Below are 19,390 nucleotides of genomic sequence, written 5' to 3'. Positions count from 1 at the left end.
ATGATAATCACCAAATGAGAAAGTTTATTTTGGCAATGAGTGAAAGCCCTTTTTAGCATCCTCATTTCATTCTGAATCTCTTACACCTTTGAAAATAAGCAATGAGCCTTCATGGAAAATAAACAAGAACTGAAATCATGTTTTAGCCTGACTTGTGCTGGATGATTCAAGATTTCCCCAAGAGTACATCACACAGCAGTCTTCTCTTCCGCCAACTTGCTTAAAAAAAAAATTAACAGATTTTTTTTTAACAGTTTTAAGTTTACAGAAAAATTGAACAAAATATATAGAGTTCCTTTACACTTTCCCATGCCCGCCTCCCAGGTCCCTCTATTAACATCTTGCACTGGCGTAAAACAATTATTAAACATTTGAGGAGGCAAAATTGATACGTTATTAACTAAAGTCCATAGTTTATATTAGAGTTCACTCTTGGTGTTTGGACAAACATATGGCATGTATCCACCATGACAGTATCATACAGAGTAGTTTCACTGCCCTAAAAATCCTCTGAGATCCACTTATTATCCAACTCTGGAAACCACTTCAAGGTGCTTTTATTAATCACACAAACCACTAAGAAGATGAGAATCCACCGAATGTAGGCATCATTTACATCAGTTTAAGTTAAGCTTCCATCTTTATCAGTAGGCAAACCTAAGTATTTCCAGAGCTAGGATAATGGCATACTCATTTGCACTCAAATTGTTTTATTTATTTATTTATTTATTTGGTACTGGGGATTGAACCCAGGGGTGCTTAACCACTGAGCCCTTTTCATATTTTATTTAGAGACAGGGTCTTGCTAAGTTGCTTAGGGCCTCACTAAGTTGCTGAGTCTGGTTTTAAACTTGTGATCTGCCTGCCTCAGCCTGCCAAACTGCTGGGATTACAGGCATACGCCACCGCACCTGGCTACTCTAATTGTTTTCAGTCAACATTACTTCATAGATCTATTTCCATGTCCACACACTTATCATTGCTAACCCTGCCACAATGTGTAACCTTAGAATGGCACTTTTCAGGATGAATTGCTCTACAGATATGAGATGTTTATTCAAGTTCTAGTTCTTAAACATAAATAATTGACATAGAAATACAATTTGATTCTATACTTGCGAACCAAATGTTCACCTAGTCCTACAGAGGGCCATGTATTTTTTCAAGGAACAAGTTTCTGGAGATCTCTCATAATTCAACACTCATTTTCCCACAGGAATAAATAAAAAGCATTCTGGAGTGTAAGCAATCTCTAACCATAGGAGCACATTTTTTGCTTTAGTGTTACTTTTAATGCTTTAACACTATTTTTAATTTTTTCTAGGCTACCTGATAGCATTACATAATATTAATAATTACAGGATAATATTTTTTTGCTTTAATGTTACTTTTAATGCTGTAACACTATCTTTAATTTTTCCATAGGCTGTCTGCTAAATTAATGGTATTATATAATATTAATTTTCCTTATTCATTCTACTTTATAATATCTTTTACTCTGGACTTTTTGGCTTTAATTGCATTTTTTGACTCTAGTTTTAGCAACATTATGTCGGGGTCCTGCGCTAGTGGGGTCCTGGGGGTCCTAAAGGATGAGTGGCATTGGCGCAAAGGATGAGACAGGAGTCGTTCCATTAGAGCAATCTACAGAGAGAGAGCTCTAAAGCAGCTTTCTCTGGGTCATCTTTTATTGTAATTTTTCTCATCATTATGGATTCAGAATACATCAATGATTATATAATTTCCAAATTTTACCAAGATGTGACATTTCCTTAACAATCATTAGGGGTATAGAAAAATGTGACATCAGTTTACATTTTTTCAGGATGTGACATTTCCTTATCAATTATTATGGGTACAAAATCGTTAATAAAATGCATCACTAATTTGTATTTTTCACATTTTCCCAAGATGTCCTGTTTTTCCCAAGATGTACTATTTTCTTATTAACAAATGCCAAACTACATAACCAGACTCTAAGTCTCCTAACCTTTAAGTTTAAAGTATACCTGTACTTTATTTCCAATCTAAAATTCCCATCTAAAGAAGTCCCCTTAAATCTTATACTTAAAACCTCCTAAAGTCTATAAACTATTCTTAAAGCATCTTAAGAACCCATACAGCTAAAAGCTTAAGAATTCTAAACTTAAGAATCTAAATAAAATAATATTTCTAAAATTATTCTAAAAATATATCTTATAAAGCTACTTTTAATTAATTCCTAAATTTACTCACATAAAACTGGTTGGGTTGCTTTCTCAAAGAGTTTCTTTGTTTCTTAGTCAAGGTACACTATTTCTTATATCTTTGTAATCTCTCTTACTGGAAGGCAAGTTCTGAACATCAGTCCACTTACCGCCAACATTAACTATGCTCATCATAAGTCCCTATGTGAAGTAAAAGAGCATTTATACAAAAGAGGAGCATGTATCTTTATTTGCTAACTTTCCTAAGGGTATAACATAACTTTCCCTTAATCAAATAAAACTACATATGGTGGGCTTTGTGCAATAAACATAATGAATGATTAGGCTTTCTAAGAGGCCAGAAATAGGGGCTTGGGTTCTTAGTTGATATAATCAATGTGGTGCCTAAAATTCTCATGACCTTTCAGAGGATGATTATTGTCCATTATCAGTTTTGTCCTCAATGTGCTGAGATAGAAGAATAGCCTTCTATCTTGTCCTCAATGTGCTGAGGGTTAGTAGAACAGCCTTCAAGGCATGAACTACCTGTTACATTCTAGCCATCTGAAATTTAATTTGGTTTGGCATTAGGCATACTCATGCTTCCTGTCAGGAATATGAGCATGAAAATGAAAAGTCCCAATTACATAAAAAAGGGGCTCATGGTTTCGGTTTCCCACCAGTGAGGCTTTGCCAGCACTTACCCTCACTGTGACCTTGCCAAGACAGTGGGGGGGGGGGAGCGCCTTCACCAACATCATAACTTGAATGATACAGGATCTGTAAAATCTTTCCATTTGCAAATAGTAAACATTAGAATAGCAATGTCACAAACATTTAAATTAATCACAAAATTTCAGATGTCTTCAAATGTTCCTGGTTCTCCTGACAACGAAAATGAAGAGGATTACAGTTTGCCAGCTAAATAGGCTCTCTTAGGCGCTAGGCAGTAATAGGTTTGCAAGTTACTTCCTTATACAGGAAGACCATATTTTTGTATCGCATCACTTCAAAGTCACAAAAATCAAATGGCTTAGAACATATTTCCATAGCAGATCGCAGTCTCCAGCTGGCCCCTCTGAATTGCACGTACCTTAAAAACACTAAAAGTTTATTTTGTTCTCATAAGCAGAAATTTAAAATGAAAACTAAAGGTTTTCTTTTTTTTTTTTTTTCCAATAAGGAAAACTCCCAAGGAATTGGTCAACAGCAGCTAATTTAAAGAGGTTTCCTCCTATCTATGCAAGAATTAGTGTGATTCTTGGGTCCTGACTTTCCTTGTCTTAGGAAGTTGCTTTGAATAACTTGTTGGCAGGGCTAGGGCCCTGGTCTGCCATTTCCCATGCAGGACTTCCTTAAAACGTCACTGTTGAAGGGCAGTCCAGCGAGAAGCTTTGGAACAGCCACTTTCCGCCAACTTCTTACATTCACTCAGGTAAATGTAGGTGCTGAAGAATCCCAGCCAGCTGGCTTTAACTGTGATTCTGCAGTGCCTATTAGTGCTGCCTATGATTTCCTCAGGTCAGGCAATTCTGCAATAGCCATTCCATGGATAACAAAGCTGCAACACTAGTGTTTTGTTTTACTGCCTCGATTTTTTTTTTTATTGAATTGTAGGATTTCCTTATATATTTTGAAAATTATTCCCTTATCATGTATATGGTTTGCAAAATCAGTCATTCCCCAGTGTCTCTGGGTTCTGCATCCACAGATTCAAACAAATACAGACAGAAAAATATTTGGGGAAAAACTTGAGTCTATAGCAAACATGTATAGATTTTCTTATCATCATTATTCTCTAAGTAATATAGTATAACAACTATTTTCACATTATTTACATTGTTTTGGGTATTATAAGTATTCTAAACATTATTTAAAGTATATGGAAATATATGCACAGGTTATATGTAAATACTACACCATTTTACATAAGGGATCTGAGCATCTGTGTATATACATACAATGTAACATTATTCAAAAAAGAAGGAAATCCTGCCATATATAACAACATAAACATTGGGAACCTTATGGTAAGGGAAATAAACCAGGCACAAGTGATAAATAGTGCATGATTCCACTTATATGAAGTACCTTCACATAATCAAATTCATAGAACCAAAGAATGGAATTGTGGTTGCTAGGAGAAAATTGGGTGTACTAAAGCTTCAGTCAATCAAGATTGAGGCACTCTGGAGATCTGCTGAACCACACTTTACACAGTGCAGTTAGCCACCATGTTTAATGCATTCACAAATTTGTTAAGAGTGTAGGTCTTTTGTTCAGTGTTCTTTCTGTAATTAAAATTAAATTTTTAAAAAGGACTCTGTAGATTAGCATAGAGAGATGAGCAAAGAAAAATAGCTACCTTCCACTGAGCATCTGAGTTGACTGATGAAGACAGATCTTGACAAAGAAAGCACTCCCACATCCCAGAGCATTCAGCAGAGTCTGAAGATGGATTTCATGTGCTTCTTTTATGAAAAGTCCTCACATCCATCTACAAAGCCCTGGTTCCTGACTATTTCTCTGACTTTGGGGTCCCTCTCTCTTTGGTCCAGAGGAAAGGAGGAAGAGAACACAGGCTTTTTATTCATAATAAAGGAACAAATTTTAAAAGCCAGAAAAACATCCAACTTCTTATAATGACCTAACTGGCAAACCTGCACTGGTTCTCAGATCTTTTGTTACCCAAAGTGGCAGGGTCCACACACAACGTATGAGGGGCTGAAATGTGTCTCTATAAAGTCCATATGCCCAAATCCTAACCTCCATACTTCAGAATGAGACTGTATTTAGAGAGGGAGCCTTTTGAAAGGAAATTAAGGTAAAATAAGGTCAGTAGGATGGACCCTAATCCAACCTGACCTATGTTCATATAAGAAGAGATTAGGACACAGATTCCTGTCCAGAGGGAGGACCAGGTAAGAACACAACTTCCAAGGACAGACTTCAGAAGAAAACAACCTTGACCTCAGATTTGAAGCCCCCAGATCCTAAAGGTAATAAATGCCTGTTTTTTAAGCCCCCCAGTCGTGGTACTTTGACAGCCCCAGGAAACTAAACCACAGCCCCAGCCTCACCTGAGAGGTCCTTAGAGATGCTCATTCTCAAGCCCCAACCTGGACCTCCTGGATCAGAACCTCTGAGACAAGTCCCCAGAGTCCTCTCAGTGATTTTTGTGTGGCTGATATTTGAACAGCAATGATCTAGAACAGGAGCTCTCGTTCGTGTGCACATCAGACTTGGCTTTGGGAACCAAGCAGCACCTGAGCCTCATCTTTAAATTTTGATTCAATTGGTCAAGGGTTGCATGGTTACGGTTGCCAGAATGAATACAGCTGTGGTATTTTTGTTTTCTAAAGTCCCCTATTATTCCTAAGATGCAGGCAGGTTGAGATCCCCTGGTCTAGAGCCTGCTGGCATGGTGTAGAAGCCTCAGCAATGACAACTGACTGCAGACACTTTGGGGGAAACCAAAGCAATGTACTATTTCCCTGGCCTAAGGATCTTGAGAAGGTGTGTGATTTCAAGGAATAGACTTCTTCTCTAGAGATAATGAAGCATCCTTTCCTCTGCCTGCAGATCAACAGCTCCCTCCTGTGGCTGGGGAAGCACCTTAATAAATCAGAGCAGCCTGACTCCCCAGGGAGAAAAAGACAGAAGTTCTGGATCTGGTGCTTCTGCCCCTGTCTTGCATGGAATGGAGCATGTGCAGGGCCCCCTCACAATGACGTATGGTGTGTGTCTCCCAAGGGCTTCGTAAGACATAAAATTCTAAGCATCTACGTAGGGTTTTTATAAACAACTGCATGCTGGGGTGTACATGTTGTAAAGATTTAGTGCCTTTTCTGCCTGTGTTTGCATTTTCAAGAGAGATAAGTCTTAGGTGATGGCAAAATAATTCTGGAGGTGGAATTTTATGCATTAGCAAAGTGGCAAAGGAGATGGGTTTGGACAGGAAAAATACTACTGGTGGTAATAATCATTGAGTATTTACTGTGTACCATGTAGTTCCCTGAGCATTTCATCCCTTGTTTCATTTTATTTTCACAATGTTGGAGGTAAGTTCAGAGGACTCGAATCTAAACCATCAACACCCCCATAGTTCTCTGTCTACATGAACATGACTTTTTCCACAGCCTTCAGTAATATGGCTCTAGGAAACTCTAGCCCAGGAAGATGAAGTTGCAAATAACTTTATGATTATTATGCTGAAAGTATTTTCCCAGATTCATCAATTCTCCAAGGCTTCTTTGGAAAACTTTCCCGTGCAAGGTTTATCAGTTCCCTGCCCAATCTGAATCAAGCTTTCCCACTGAAAGACCTGCCTGAAGCCAGACCCCAACACCTAATAAATAACCCACACTGCCTCCCTCTACTAGATGCTGCTTAGCTTAGTCACCTATAATCAGCTTTGCTCTGACCCTAGCTATCTGATGGTGCTTTGTGGAGCCAGGATTGACATGTGCTATTCTTGCCTCCATTTTACAGGTAAGGAAATTGAGGCCAAGAGAGCTTGAAGACACAGCTACAGAACACCTACAAAACCCCCCTGTGATATTTCAAAGTCATATGATTCAGTCACTTGTTTCTCTACAAATGGTCACCAGTGTGGGAATAATCCCAGAGAAGCCGGAACCTAGGCTCCCTAACTCAGGTCACCTTTTGTTGTTGTTGTTGTTGTTGTTCTGGGGATTGAACCCAGGCCTAGCACTTGATAGGCAGGCACTGAGTTTGGTACATCTCTAGCCTTTTCTATTTTATTTTGAAATAGGGTTTCATTGAGTTGCTGAGGTTGGCCTGGAACTTGCAATCCTCCAGACTCAGCCTCCCACATGGCTGGGATTACAGGCTGTGCCACCTGTCCCACCTAGGCCATGTGTTGAGTTCGCAGAAACCAGGAAGGTGGTACTTTCAAGCTATCCAAGCCACAAGGCACTCCTCATGGCTTAGATCATTACACAGAAAGCATTGTGTCACGTGGGGTCTGTGACTGCTTGCCTCTGATGTCCACCTGCCTGAGTCCCAGCCCCCCCCCCCCCGGCCTTTCTACAGTGCTGCCCACCCACAGCCACGGTGTCTGTGGCATCCAGGGTGACTCACCCCACCTCACACAGAAGGCCAACTGCTTCTTTCTACTCTCCATTGCCTAAACCCTGACCTGATGCCTGCCTTGCCTTGCAGTCCTGCCCAGGAGGCCCAGCAGCCTGAAAGTTCTAGAAGGTTCTGCTTTGGCAATGGAGAGTGGGCAGGCAGATGCATGTTGCTGGGGCTTAGCAATGTTCTCTCACCTGGGAAGCCCTCCTATATGGAAAAGGAAGATCATCACAAACTATGAAAGAACATGTGTCTTCAGGCTCCCTCTCCCTGCTGCCTGTGCTATGTGCCTGCTGGCAAGGGTGGCCACAGGCCAGGACCTCCTCACACAGGCCCCTAGGAAGCAAAGCCTCAGGGGGAAGAGGGGAGTCAGAGAAGGAGGGAGGCCTGGCGGACAACACACTGTTCTCAATCTCCGTGGGCTCTTGTTAGTTCGTCTGCTGCTGTGAGCTGGTTCATGCAAGCTGATGGGGACTTCCTAAATGAAGAAGTGTCTACCTTTTAGCAGACCACAGTCGAGGGCATGCTCAGAAGCCTTTGAAAAATCAGCCAGCTGTTGAAGATCTGCTCCCCTTGTTTTCCTCTGCCCAAGGCTGGCCTTCAGTTGTTCTTCCACGGGTTTAGGACCTGTTTCAGGTACCTATTGTAGTCCCCCGTTACTTGTGGTTTCATTCCCCACAGTTTCAGTTATCTGCGGTCAACAGCGGCCTGACAATATTGAATGGAAAATTCCAGAAAGTTTCAAATTGTGTGTTGTTCTGGGTACCACAGCGAGGTCTCACACTGCCTGTTTCTCCTGCCTGGAGCATGCATCATCCTGTAACAGGGGTTCCCTTGATGCTTTGACTTACCCTTGTGGCTTTTCCCTAAACTTCTCCTCCCTGATCTTCCTGATCTCCCCTCCCTAATCTCATTCCCTCTGAATCACCTCTATGAAAGCCTCCTGTTCCTATGAATGGGCAGAATCACAGCCTTTGGGACAGGAGTACCCTGTGCTTATCCTACTAGCTAAGCAATAATCCTTCTTTTTCCTTTTTCTCAGAACTGAGTCTTGGATAATGGATTGGCATTGGGGACAAGGACGGAGCTTTCTTTTGGTAGCAATCCCTTTGTTCAGGGTATCTGGGCCCTATATGCTACCTGTTATCAGACTGGCTGCACTGTCACAGCATCTCTGTTTCAAGTCACCTTTATTTTTCTCTTCATAATGGTTCTAAGGCACAAGAGAGGTGATGCTGGCAATTTGGACATGCCCAAGAGAAGCTCTAAAGTTCTTCCTTAAAGCAAAAGAGTAAAAGTTTTCAACTTAATAACAAAATTGCATGCAAGTTTCCCTGAGGCACAAGGTCATGTTAATAAGCCTCTCTTTATTTTCTTCTTGTTAATGTCTTTTGTTACAGGGTCCTTGACCAGCTGCCTGTTGAGCTAAAGCAACAGCCTCAAGGTCTTTCACCTTCCTCCTCCCTCTCCCAAAGCAGGGAGGGGCTTTCTCAGAAGTTTCCTTATCTAAGGGAAGTTCCTCCAGAAGAAACATAAACCCTTTGTCTGTCAAAACCCTTCTCCTTGTAACCTCCTCCAACAGGAAAGATTAACTGGAAGGAGAGACTAGAGCGAGTGCTGCCTTAAAGCCCCGGCCAACCAACCGAACCAGCTCAGTATTCTTCAGGCCTATTCATCTCCCCTAAGAATTAGTCACACACACACCCCTTGCTTCCCTCCTGCAAAGATCATATAAGCTTCTATGCCTCACTGGCTTATTGACACTGTGTCTTGTGACGTCCCCCTACATGTAACACACTTGTGCACCTCTTCTATTAATCTGTTGTCAGCTTCTTTCTGAAGTCTCTCCTACCAAACTTCAAAGGGCAGAAGTTCCCTACCCCCGACACAAGTGAGAACCTATGAGAGTAAAAGAAAAAAGTATTTTTCTTTCCTTTATAAAACTAACCCCAAACTGTAAAGCAACAAGCCTTTTTTTTTCTGGGTGATTCTGCGGGTTAGCTGGGCGGTGCTACAGGTCCTCACTGGCTCTCAGGCACATGCATCTGCAGAGGGTTAGCTGGGGCATGTGGAGGGCAGGTCCTCACTCCAGCAGGTCTTTTGAGGAGTCTGGGTTTCTTCTCAGAGGGAAAGAATAGAAGTTGCCAGGCTTATTGTGGCCTGGGCTTAGAAGCCACACAATCTTGATTCTGCCATATTCTCTTACTCTAATTTGGTGGAAGGACAAAAATTTTCTAACAGTTGTAGTTGTTGGTTAGTTTGGACTCCTGTAACAATGCACAGATTAAAGAGAACACAAACACAAGTTTCTTATGAGTTATCTCAAAAAAGTGTCCTTGGGCTGAGGCTGTAGTTCACTGGTAGAGTGCTTGGCTAGCATGTGTGAGGCCCTGGGTTTGAGTCTCAGCACCACATATAACTAAGTAAAATAAAGGCCCATTAACAACTAAAAATTTTTTTTTAAAAAAAAGTGTCCTTAGGTGGGCTGGGGATATAGCTCAGTTGGTGGAGTGCTTGCCTCGAATGCACAAAGCCATGGGTTCAATCCCCAGCGTCCCCCCACCACAAACACACACAAGTTTCCTTAAATTCAGACTTGAGCTGGCACAGTGGCACATGCCTATAATCCGCCAGTGGCTCAGGAGGTTGAGTCAGGAGGATCGCAAATTCAAAGCTAGACTCAGCAACACTAAGATGCTAAACAACTCAGTGAGACCCTGTCTCTAAATAAAACATTTAAAGGGGTTGGTGATGTGGCACGGTGGTTAAGCACCCCTGAGTTCAATCCCTGGTTAAAAAAAAAAAAAAATCATACTTGATTACCATCATCCCACTGAAACAAAGAAAGATGGGTATGAGGGACTCCAATTATGAGGAGATGCCCAGGAAAAGCATAGTAAGGATTTTTCAATTTGTAAGCCATGGCTTTTGTTTTCTTTCTATGATCTGCCCTATATCTTATGGCCAGCTGCCACAGAGTTAGTTAAAGCACTGACCCTCCCTGCACACTCTCTCCTCCCAGGTCACAGGCAAGGCCCCAATTAAAACAGAGTTGTAAAAATGTAAAACAAACTGTGAGGAATCACACACACAGAACTTCAAATGGCCAACCTCGAAATCATTGAATTTGCTTAGGTTCACAGGCCTAAGTTTGTTACAGGGGTTCACTTGATGCTTTGACTATATCCCTGATGGTTTGAAACTTAAATGTTTTTTTTTTCCTTTTTCCCAACCTTCTCCTTCCTGATCTTCTCCTCCCTGATCATCTTTTCCCTAACCTTTTCCCTGATCTTCTCTGATCTTCTTTTCTCTACCCTTTTCCCCTGATCTTTTCTAATCTTCTTTTCCCTAAACTTCTCCTCCCTGATCTTCTTTTCCCTGATTTTCTCCTTCTTGATCTGTCCTCCCTAATCTCATTTTCTCTGAATCACCTCTATAAAAGCCCCATTCCTGCAGATGGACAGAATCACAGCCTTTAGGACAGGAGTTCCCTGTGTTTATCCTTTGCTAACAAAGCAATAAACCTCCTTTTTCCTTTTTCTCAAAACCATGTCCTTGTTATTGGGTTGGCAATGGGGACAAGGACCAAGCTTTTGGTAACAGGTTAACAAGGTGGCCTCAGGACTGAGTTAAAATGCCAGTTCTAGAACTGACCATTTATCAACACTGATGAACCTCCTTGGTGCCCAATCTCTGAGATCAAACAATCTCACAAAAAGATGATATATATGCCTATAATTCCAGCAACTCAGAGGCTGAGGGAGGAGGCCTGCAAATTTGAGGCCAGCATCAGCAATTTAGCAAGATCTTACCTCAAAACTAGATAAAAATTGGGGCAGTCCTGGGAGTATACTCAATGGTAGAGCACCCCTAGCTAGGTTCAATCTCCAGTATCCCCCACCTAAAAACAAACAAAACTACATGCTCAGAAGTAGCTCTGCAAGGCAAACTTTACTTTTGCAGAAGGTTGTGTACTGAACTCAGTCTGGCAAACAAGCACACGTGGTTGGCCAGTCTGCCTGGTTTTTATCCCTAATGCAGAACTGCCTCTTGTTCTGACAGGAGAAACTTGGGATTACAATCCATGTGACTCGTTAATTTAAAATAGGATTGGCTTATTTCACTTAGCATGGTGTCCTCCAACTCCATCCATTTACTGGCAAATGCCATAATTTCATTCTTCTTTAAAGCTTAGTAATATTCCATTGAATATATGTATTTTATTTTCTTTATCCATTCATCTATTTAAGGACACCTAGGTTGGGGTTCCACAGTAGCTATTGTGAAGTGAGCCACTATAAACATTTTTTTTGTGGCTGTAGTCACTGTAGTATGCTGATTTTAAGTCCTTTGGGTATAAACCAAGGAGTGGGATAGCTGGGTCAAATGGTGGTTCCAATTCACACTGAGGGGGGCGGGGCACTAGGGAAGAATAGAATTACCTTAGATTAGGTAGAGGGGAGTGAAAGGAGGGGAGGGGAGGGGATATGGAAGATAGGAAGGATAATAGAATGAAACAGACATTATTACCTTTTGTACATGTATGACTGCATGGCCAATGTGATTCTACAACATGTACAATCAGAAAAGAGAAATTATACCCCATCTATGTATGATATTATCAAAGTGCATAAATGCATTCTACTGTCATGTATAACTAATTAAAACAAATTTTAAAATTATAAAAAAAATAGAGAAGGGAAAAGGGAAAGATTATAGTTGCATTGAATACATGTTAGGGAGCTTAAAAAATGGCTACATTTTAACCATATGACTTGGTAACTTTAAATGTCTCCATAATACATCCTGGAATCTAGGTTATAGTAAACATGTTTATGTATTACATTACAGGTTTAACTCTGACAGAAAAAAAAAATCAGTGACATTGCACTAAGCATTCATCATCCAGCTTGTTGGCTTGTCCCTGATAAGAATTTTTCTTGTCCTTCCACTTGTCTCATGAATTGTCGACACTTTTGAGTAGCAGCAGAGAACTGAACTCTTCTCAGTTATGGTGAAAGGGAGACATACTACAAATAGAGAATCCCTTTACAGATGTGAATTTCCATTTCAAAAAGATAACTTTCATGGTTTTCAGAGTTTCTCCTCTATCTGTATTCTCAAAATAACCAGCTCAGAATAAGCCTTATTAAATATGGGGAAACATTTCAGTCTTCCACTGTGCAAGTCCAGGCCATCGAGGAGGGGGAAGTAGACCCCAACACAATCTCAAACTGGGGATTGAATTCAGGGATATTCTACCACTGATCTACATCCCCAGCCTTTTTAGTTTTTCTTTAGAGACAGGTTTCCCTAAATTGTTGGGTCTGGACTTAAAAGTTGCAATCCTCTTATCTCAGGTTCTCCAGTGGCTGGGATTACAGGTGTGGGCCACTGGGCTGCTAGCCTCCCCCTCCTCTTGATAAGAAGATTGTGGTTTTGTCTGTACTATAGCTAGCACCACTGTTGCTGAAAACTCAGTCCTTGTCCCCAATGCAAACCCAATAACGAGGACATGGTTTTGACAAAAAGGGAACAATTTTTATTTAATTCATGCTTTATTATATACATCTCCTCATATAATCCTTATGATAATGTGGTAGGAACTCACTTTATACATAAACTGAGGCACAGAGAATAGGAATTCTGTTGAAGATCACACACCTGGTAAATAACCTGTGGGAGATACAAACCCAGATCGTTCTGATCCCCCCAAAAGTTCAAAACTGCAAAGAGCATAAAGATAGAACTCATCTAGTAGTAAAATAGGTTTTCAAGTAAAGTTTCTATGTTAGCTTTTTGTCTCTGTGACCAAAATATCAGACAAGAACAACTTTGAGGAGGAGAAGTTTATTTGGGGCTCATGGTTTCAGAAGTTTACTCCATGGTGGGACTGACTCCCACCATGGCCTAAGGCAGGCAGATCATGGCGGAAGGCCATAGTGGAGGAAAGTCACTCACTTCATATAAGTCAGGAAGTACAGAGTAAGTGGCAGGAACCAGGAAGAAAATACATAATTCCCAGTGACCCACCTCCTCCAGCCATACCCCACACCTGCCTAAATTTACCTCCCAGTTAATCCATTCAAATCATTAATCCATCATATGGATTAATCCATTAATTAGGTTACAAGTCTCATAATCTAATATTTCGCCTCCTGCAGGAGGTTTTGGGGGACACCTCACATTCAATTAATAATAATTCCTTTTGACACAATTCTAGGTTCGTCCCATAAAAGCTAGTTTAATTTATAAAATATGATGTGTGAAGAGAATAAAGTAAATAAAATTAAAACTATGAACAGATACAATTAGAGACTTTTTCAGGTCTGCCACTAAAAGCCGTATCTTGCTTTCTCTGCTATTTGTGGTAATCTACTCTGATCAAGAGTGAAGGAATAGGGCTGGGGTTGTGGCTCAGGGGTGGCATGCTTGCCTAGCATGCATGGGGCACTGGGCTGGATTCTCAGCACCACATACAAATAAATAAATAAATAAATAAATAAATAAATAAAGGTCCATCAACAACTAAAAAATATTTTTAAAAAAAGAGTGAAGGAAGAGATTGGTGGTGGCGATGGGGTCATTTAAGGTAACCCATTTCCTAAGTATCAAGCTACAGATTATGAGAAGCATTTCAATTTTTAAAATATTTTTATTGTTTCTTTTTAGGTATATGTAACAGCAGAATCCATTTTGACATAATTATAAAAACATGGGTTATATCTTATTCTAATTCAGACCCCAATACCTCTTCTTCCCCTTCTTTTTCACCTCCCTCTGCTCCCTTCCCTCTATTGATCTTCCTGCCATTTACCCATAGTTACCTTTTTTAAAATTCATTTCTTGTGGATGTACATGAATGTTGAGATTTCACTGTGGTATATTCATAAATAGGAAAGTTGTGAGAGATTCCTTCCCCTGTTTTTCCTTTTCCCATCCCCACTCCCTTCTCTTCATTTCCCTTTGTCTAGTCCACTGAACTTCTACACCACCACCCCTTATTGTGGGTTAGCTTTCACATATCTGAGAAAATATTTGACCTTGAGTCTTTCGACTTAGTGTGATAGTCTCTAGCTCTATCCATTTACCAACAAATGTCATGAAGTCCTTCTTATTGATGGGCTATTATTCCATTGTGTTTATTTACCACATTTTCTCTATCCATTCATTTGTTGAAGGGCACCTAGGTTGGCTCCCTGGCTTAGTTATTGTGAATTCGGTGGCTATGAACATTGATATGGCTACGTTGCTGTAGTAAAGCATTTCAAGTTATCTGAAAGGGCCTCATGTATTAGTGTTTTTTCTAGGTAATGAGGGAAGGTTGGCAAAGTAACAAAGAATGATGTCAGTTGGGGCTGGGATTGTGGCTCAGTGGCAGAGTGCTTGCCTAGCATGTGTGAGGCACTGGGTTTGATTCTCAGCACTGCCTATAAATAAATGAATAAAATAAACATCCATCAACATCTTAAAAAAAAGAACAATATCAATTCCCAGGACTTACCAGAGAAGGGACTGAGGCAGGATTGGCTACCAGGAACATGGAACTTGCCAGGAAGAAAACAAAGTCCTCTAAGGAAATGTCTGGGATCGGCCACGGCAGTGAACAGTCATAATGCTCATGACGAAGTAGTAAGGATAGCAAGGCAGGCTCTCAGTCTCTTTTTATTACGTACTGAAGTCCCAAAAACCTTCTAAAGAAGAGATTATAGGCATTAGCAGCAATTGCTATTTCATGCTTACAGTGCTGTTCCCTGGAGGTCTCGTATTTGGGGGGCAGTTGGACAAGTCGTAAGTGGACAGTACCAGAGTAGAGAACCAAGTCCTCTAATACATGTGACAGATACGTAACTAGTGTCTACAGCGGTGACTCTCTATGTTTAGTGAACAACAGGTTCTGCCAACTCCTGGATCCTTGAAGAACATTGTGCTTTCAAAGCAGCCGGCTTGACTTTAAAGGCATTAGGATCGTAGAAGAGAATATGCATAGGAGCCCTGAAATGGGAGGAAAAGAAATCAGTCTGAAGAACTAGAGTTTCCCAAGCACCCACTATGTGTTAATCACTAGGACATCATCTCATTGAGATTTTCATGACCTCCACTTGCAGACAAGAAAAGGAAGGCTCAAAGAGGTTGTAAGAATGATCAATGGCCAAATCCAGATTTGCACATCTGTCAGATTCCAAAGCCTTTGCTCTTTTTTTTTTTTAATATTTTTTTTAAATTTTATGCTATTTTTTTTTTAATATTTATTTTTTAGTTCTCGGCGGACACAACATCTTTGTTGGTATGTGGTGCTGAGGATCGAACCCGGGCCGCACGCATGCCAGGCGAGCGCGCTACCGCTTGAGCCACATCCCCAGCCCCAAGCCTTTGCTCTTTTCACAGAAAGTGAATTCTGGAAAATTTTCAATAATTAGCAATGTTAAAATAAGCCAGACAGTCCTCTATAATCATCTAGCAGTCTAGAAAAATATGTAATTCTTTTGTGGGTATGCTGGGGATCAAACCACAAGTGTTCTTTCTACCTTGAGCATCTTTAAGCAAATGTATTTTTTCTTACACAAATTACAATAGTGCTCTGTTTCGCAACTCATTTCAACGAACAATATACATTGGATAAATATTTCATCTCCATACATTCAGAGCTATCTTCTAAATCTAAGTTTCGGTGCCTAGTCCACTACCCTACTGGTATCTTTATATTTTTTAGAATAAGACCATATATTTGTCACAATAAATGTAACTAGTGAGCTGGATGTGGTAGCACTGTAATCCCAGCGGCTCAGGAGGCTAAGGCAGGAAGAGCTCAGGTTCAAAGCCAGCAGCCTCAGAAAGTTAGTGAGGCCCTAAGGAACTCAGCAAGACCCTGTCAGTAAATAAAAAAATGGCTGGGGATGTAGCTCAGTTGTTAAGCGACCCTGGGTTCAATCCCTGGTACTAAAACGAACAAACTAGTAACTAGTGAGATGTTATTGCAATTTTTTAAAATTTTGACAACTCTTTTCATTAACCTTATTAGATCAACCTTCTCCCTGTCCCCAGACACCCAACCTGTCCTAGTCCACATTAGCCTTAAATTGGCATACCTTGAACTTGGATTAGCTAGTTCCTGAATTCTAGCAGATATCTGAGAATGGGTAGCAGCATGAGACACTGGCCATTGGGCATCATGGGCAGGTAGGTAATCTTGATGGACAGGCTTGAACTTAGCTAGATCTAGCGTTCGGGAGCTAGGTATGGCGAACATGGCTGCTGGGGATACCTGTAGGGAAAACAAAGAGACACAAAAATACATCCCAGCTTTCACCACATCTCCCTATCTCAACCGCTGGCTCCTGTTCCTCTCCTGGATTGCTGCAACAGACTCCTGACAGGCATCCTACTTCCATCCTGGCCTGTGCAATCCAGCCTCCCCATGAGAGTTACCAGGGAATGAACAAGTAGATAGCGTATTCCCTGAGACAGATCGAGTTCTGAGTGATTTGCCCATGTCACTCTCACTTCATCACTATGACAACCCCATGAGGTAAGCACTTTTTATTTTAATTAATTTATTTATTTGTACAGGGGATTGAACTCAGGGGCACTTGACCACTGAGCCACATCCCCCGCCCTGTTTTGTATTTTATTGTGAGACAGGGTCTCACTGAGTTGCTTAGTGCCTCGCTTTTGCTGAGGCTGGCTTCGAACTTAAGATCCTCCTGTCTCAGCCTCCCAAGCCCCTGGGAATATGGGCATGCGCCACCGTACTCGGTGAGGTAAGCCCTTTCTAAAGCCCAATCAGAACATGGCACTCCAGGCTTGAAACCCTTCCTGTAGCTGCCCATTCTGCTAACATAGCTTCTTCCTGTGCCTAAGAGGCCCTGTAGGATTGGGCTACCTGCCACTTCTCTGACCTTCCCCACTGGGTCACTATGACCCTGGTCACAGGAGGCCCCTCTGGTCCAGCTTCTTCTGCTCATGACCTTTATAGCTGCTAATTCTGCTTGAAAACCTCTTTCTGTGATCTTGGCTCGACTGCCTCTTCCTCTTCCAAGTGTCTGGACTCAAACATCAAGTCCTCACAGGGGGCTTGCTGACCAGCCAAAATAAACCAGCCTCTCCAATGAAGCGCCTCTGTGGTTCCCATCTACTCTCCTGGCTAGCAGTTATCCAGACCTGAACCAGCTTGTGAAGTACTGTTTATTGCCTGCTTCTCCCCAACAGAATAGAAGCCACTGGAGGGGATGTGCTTGTTAGGCAATAACTAGAACAGGCTCTGGCTTGTAATTGGTGCTGATAATATGTCAACTGACAGTCCCCCTTTGATCTTCTGCCAGATTGCCTTTCTATTATGTGGATTTATTGGTAAAATAAGAATGACATGTAGCTACTGTTCTCTCTGTTAAGTGCTCATCCAAAAGATTTAGGATGAACAATTAATACTTCTCAGCAACCCTGAAAGTATTCTGAGTTGCATGAGGCCAGTGAGTTCTGGATTCTAACAGTATGATTTTTCACAGCAGTATCTCCCCTTTTTAAAAAACTTGTAGTAAAACAAAAAACTCAAACAATTCTAGCAATAAAGGAAAGATATCTATCATGCCCATTTCCATACAAAAAAAAATAGCATTAAGTCATTTTCCTGCAAATTCAAGACACTCTCCCAAGAGTTTTTGGTTCCCAGAATGGTTTTCCTTTTTAAATCCTAAGGTTCCCAGAGAGAGGATGGACCTGGTCCTACCTCTTTCAGCAACATGATATTTAATGAAAACCCAACTGAGACAGGGCACCAGGTTGGCACTGCAATTAAAGAAGGGAAATGTCAAGGAGGAAGAGGAGGGAAGCCAGTGGGTGCACCAGGCTCCAGGCTGAGCACTTGCCTTTGCTGCTACTATGTCACAGCTGACCTCTAAGTAGGAGGTCAAACACCTGCCATTCCCTTGCTCACCTGCTCCACCCACGCTCATCCCAGATTGAGGGCTTGGGTATGTACTCTTCCCTACATTGGAACATTCTTCTCCCAGATCTTCACTCATCTGACCCCTACTCCCTCTTTAGGGTTGGCCCGAACTTTTATTCCTTAGAGTGGCATCACCAACTACCACATGCCAAGTAAATTATTCCCCACCACCACCACCACAGTCACTCACTTCCTATTTCATTTTCTCCATAGCATTTATCACTACCTGGCATTGTCTTATCTTTTTACTTATTTATTGCCCCCCCCCCCGGGAGCTGCATTTGTTCCCTGGGAAGAGTACTTGGCACACAGTACACCTTCGAATACTGAATGACCAAAGCTCAGGAAGGCTGCCTTGACATCATAAAGCTAGCATGGGTGAGGTGGGAATTTGAACCCAGCTCCTGCTGACTCCAAAACCATGCTCTTTGCCCTCAACTCCTCTGCCTCCCTTGGTCATCATGTAGCTAGGTTTTCCTTCCTGCCACAGAACACTCTTCCAAGATTCTTTCTTTCAATGATTTTGGGCTATTTCCTGTAGGGGGAGAGGGGAACACCTTAGGAGCAACCAGAAAGAGAGCAGAAGGATGGCAAGACAGGCAGTGGTGGCTTACAGGTCGGATGGGCATTTCGCTTCTTTGTCTCTCATAGCACAGACCATCTAACTTGATCTTTGGGTGGGCAAGGTCTATAGTTCTTGGAGTTGCAATAGCACCCAGGGTAGAAGCTGAAATCTTAGTTTTAACCTAGAGGAGAAAAATAAAACAGTACCTATAAGTATTAAATAATAAACACCATCTAGTTCCAAGATTAAAGAGTATTATCTGATCTCTGGTCCAGGCTTCCCAGTAACCAGCAGAAATGATGAGAATCTTACAATAACCCCTGGTCACATCTGGAAGGTTCAATGTCTCAAACTATATAGATTCCAAACCAACTTTTTAGGAACTTACCTGTTAGACTACAGAGATAGAGGACATAGCAAACAATGTTACATATTGACTCAGAAATAAATGATAGCATTGATTTGTAGACTGATAAACTCAGGGAAGATTCAACCCTATCACAGAATAATGCTTTACCAGATAGATTCTGCTTTGTTCTTGATTATTTTTGCCCTTTGGAAACTGGGACTCATATTATCACTGTGCCAAAGGGAATT

At 41.3% G+C, this 19,390-nt stretch overlaps 1 protein-coding gene across 1 annotated transcript in view; it reads right to left on the bottom strand.

Annotated features, from left to right (window-relative positions):
- Positions 1-14,373: 14,373 nt before the first annotated feature.
- The window catches only part of SPMAP2L (sperm microtubule associated protein 2 like), a gene marked incomplete at its 5' end in the record, with an annotated part of 62,984 nt that continues 57,967 nt past the window's right edge, over positions 14,374-19,390 (bottom strand). Inside the window, 3 exons of the mRNA XM_081304343.1 lie at positions 14,374-15,278; positions 16,373-16,548; positions 18,843-18,974. Of these exons, the coding sequence (XP_081160469.1) occupies positions 15,164-15,278; positions 16,373-16,548; positions 18,843-18,974 (423 nt within the window). The 3' untranslated portion in view covers positions 14,374-15,163. The remainder of the gene's footprint in view (positions 15,279-16,372; positions 16,549-18,842; positions 18,975-19,390) is intronic.

The sequence above is a fragment of the Spermophilus citellus genome (assembly GCF_964194105.1).
Source record: "Spermophilus citellus genome assembly, chromosome: 8".
In the NCBI taxonomy this organism is placed as follows: Eukaryota; Metazoa; Chordata; class Mammalia; order Rodentia; family Sciuridae; genus Spermophilus; species Spermophilus citellus.
The sequence above is the reverse complement of the archived record's forward strand: the minus strand, read 5'-3'. Positions and strand labels throughout refer to the sequence as shown.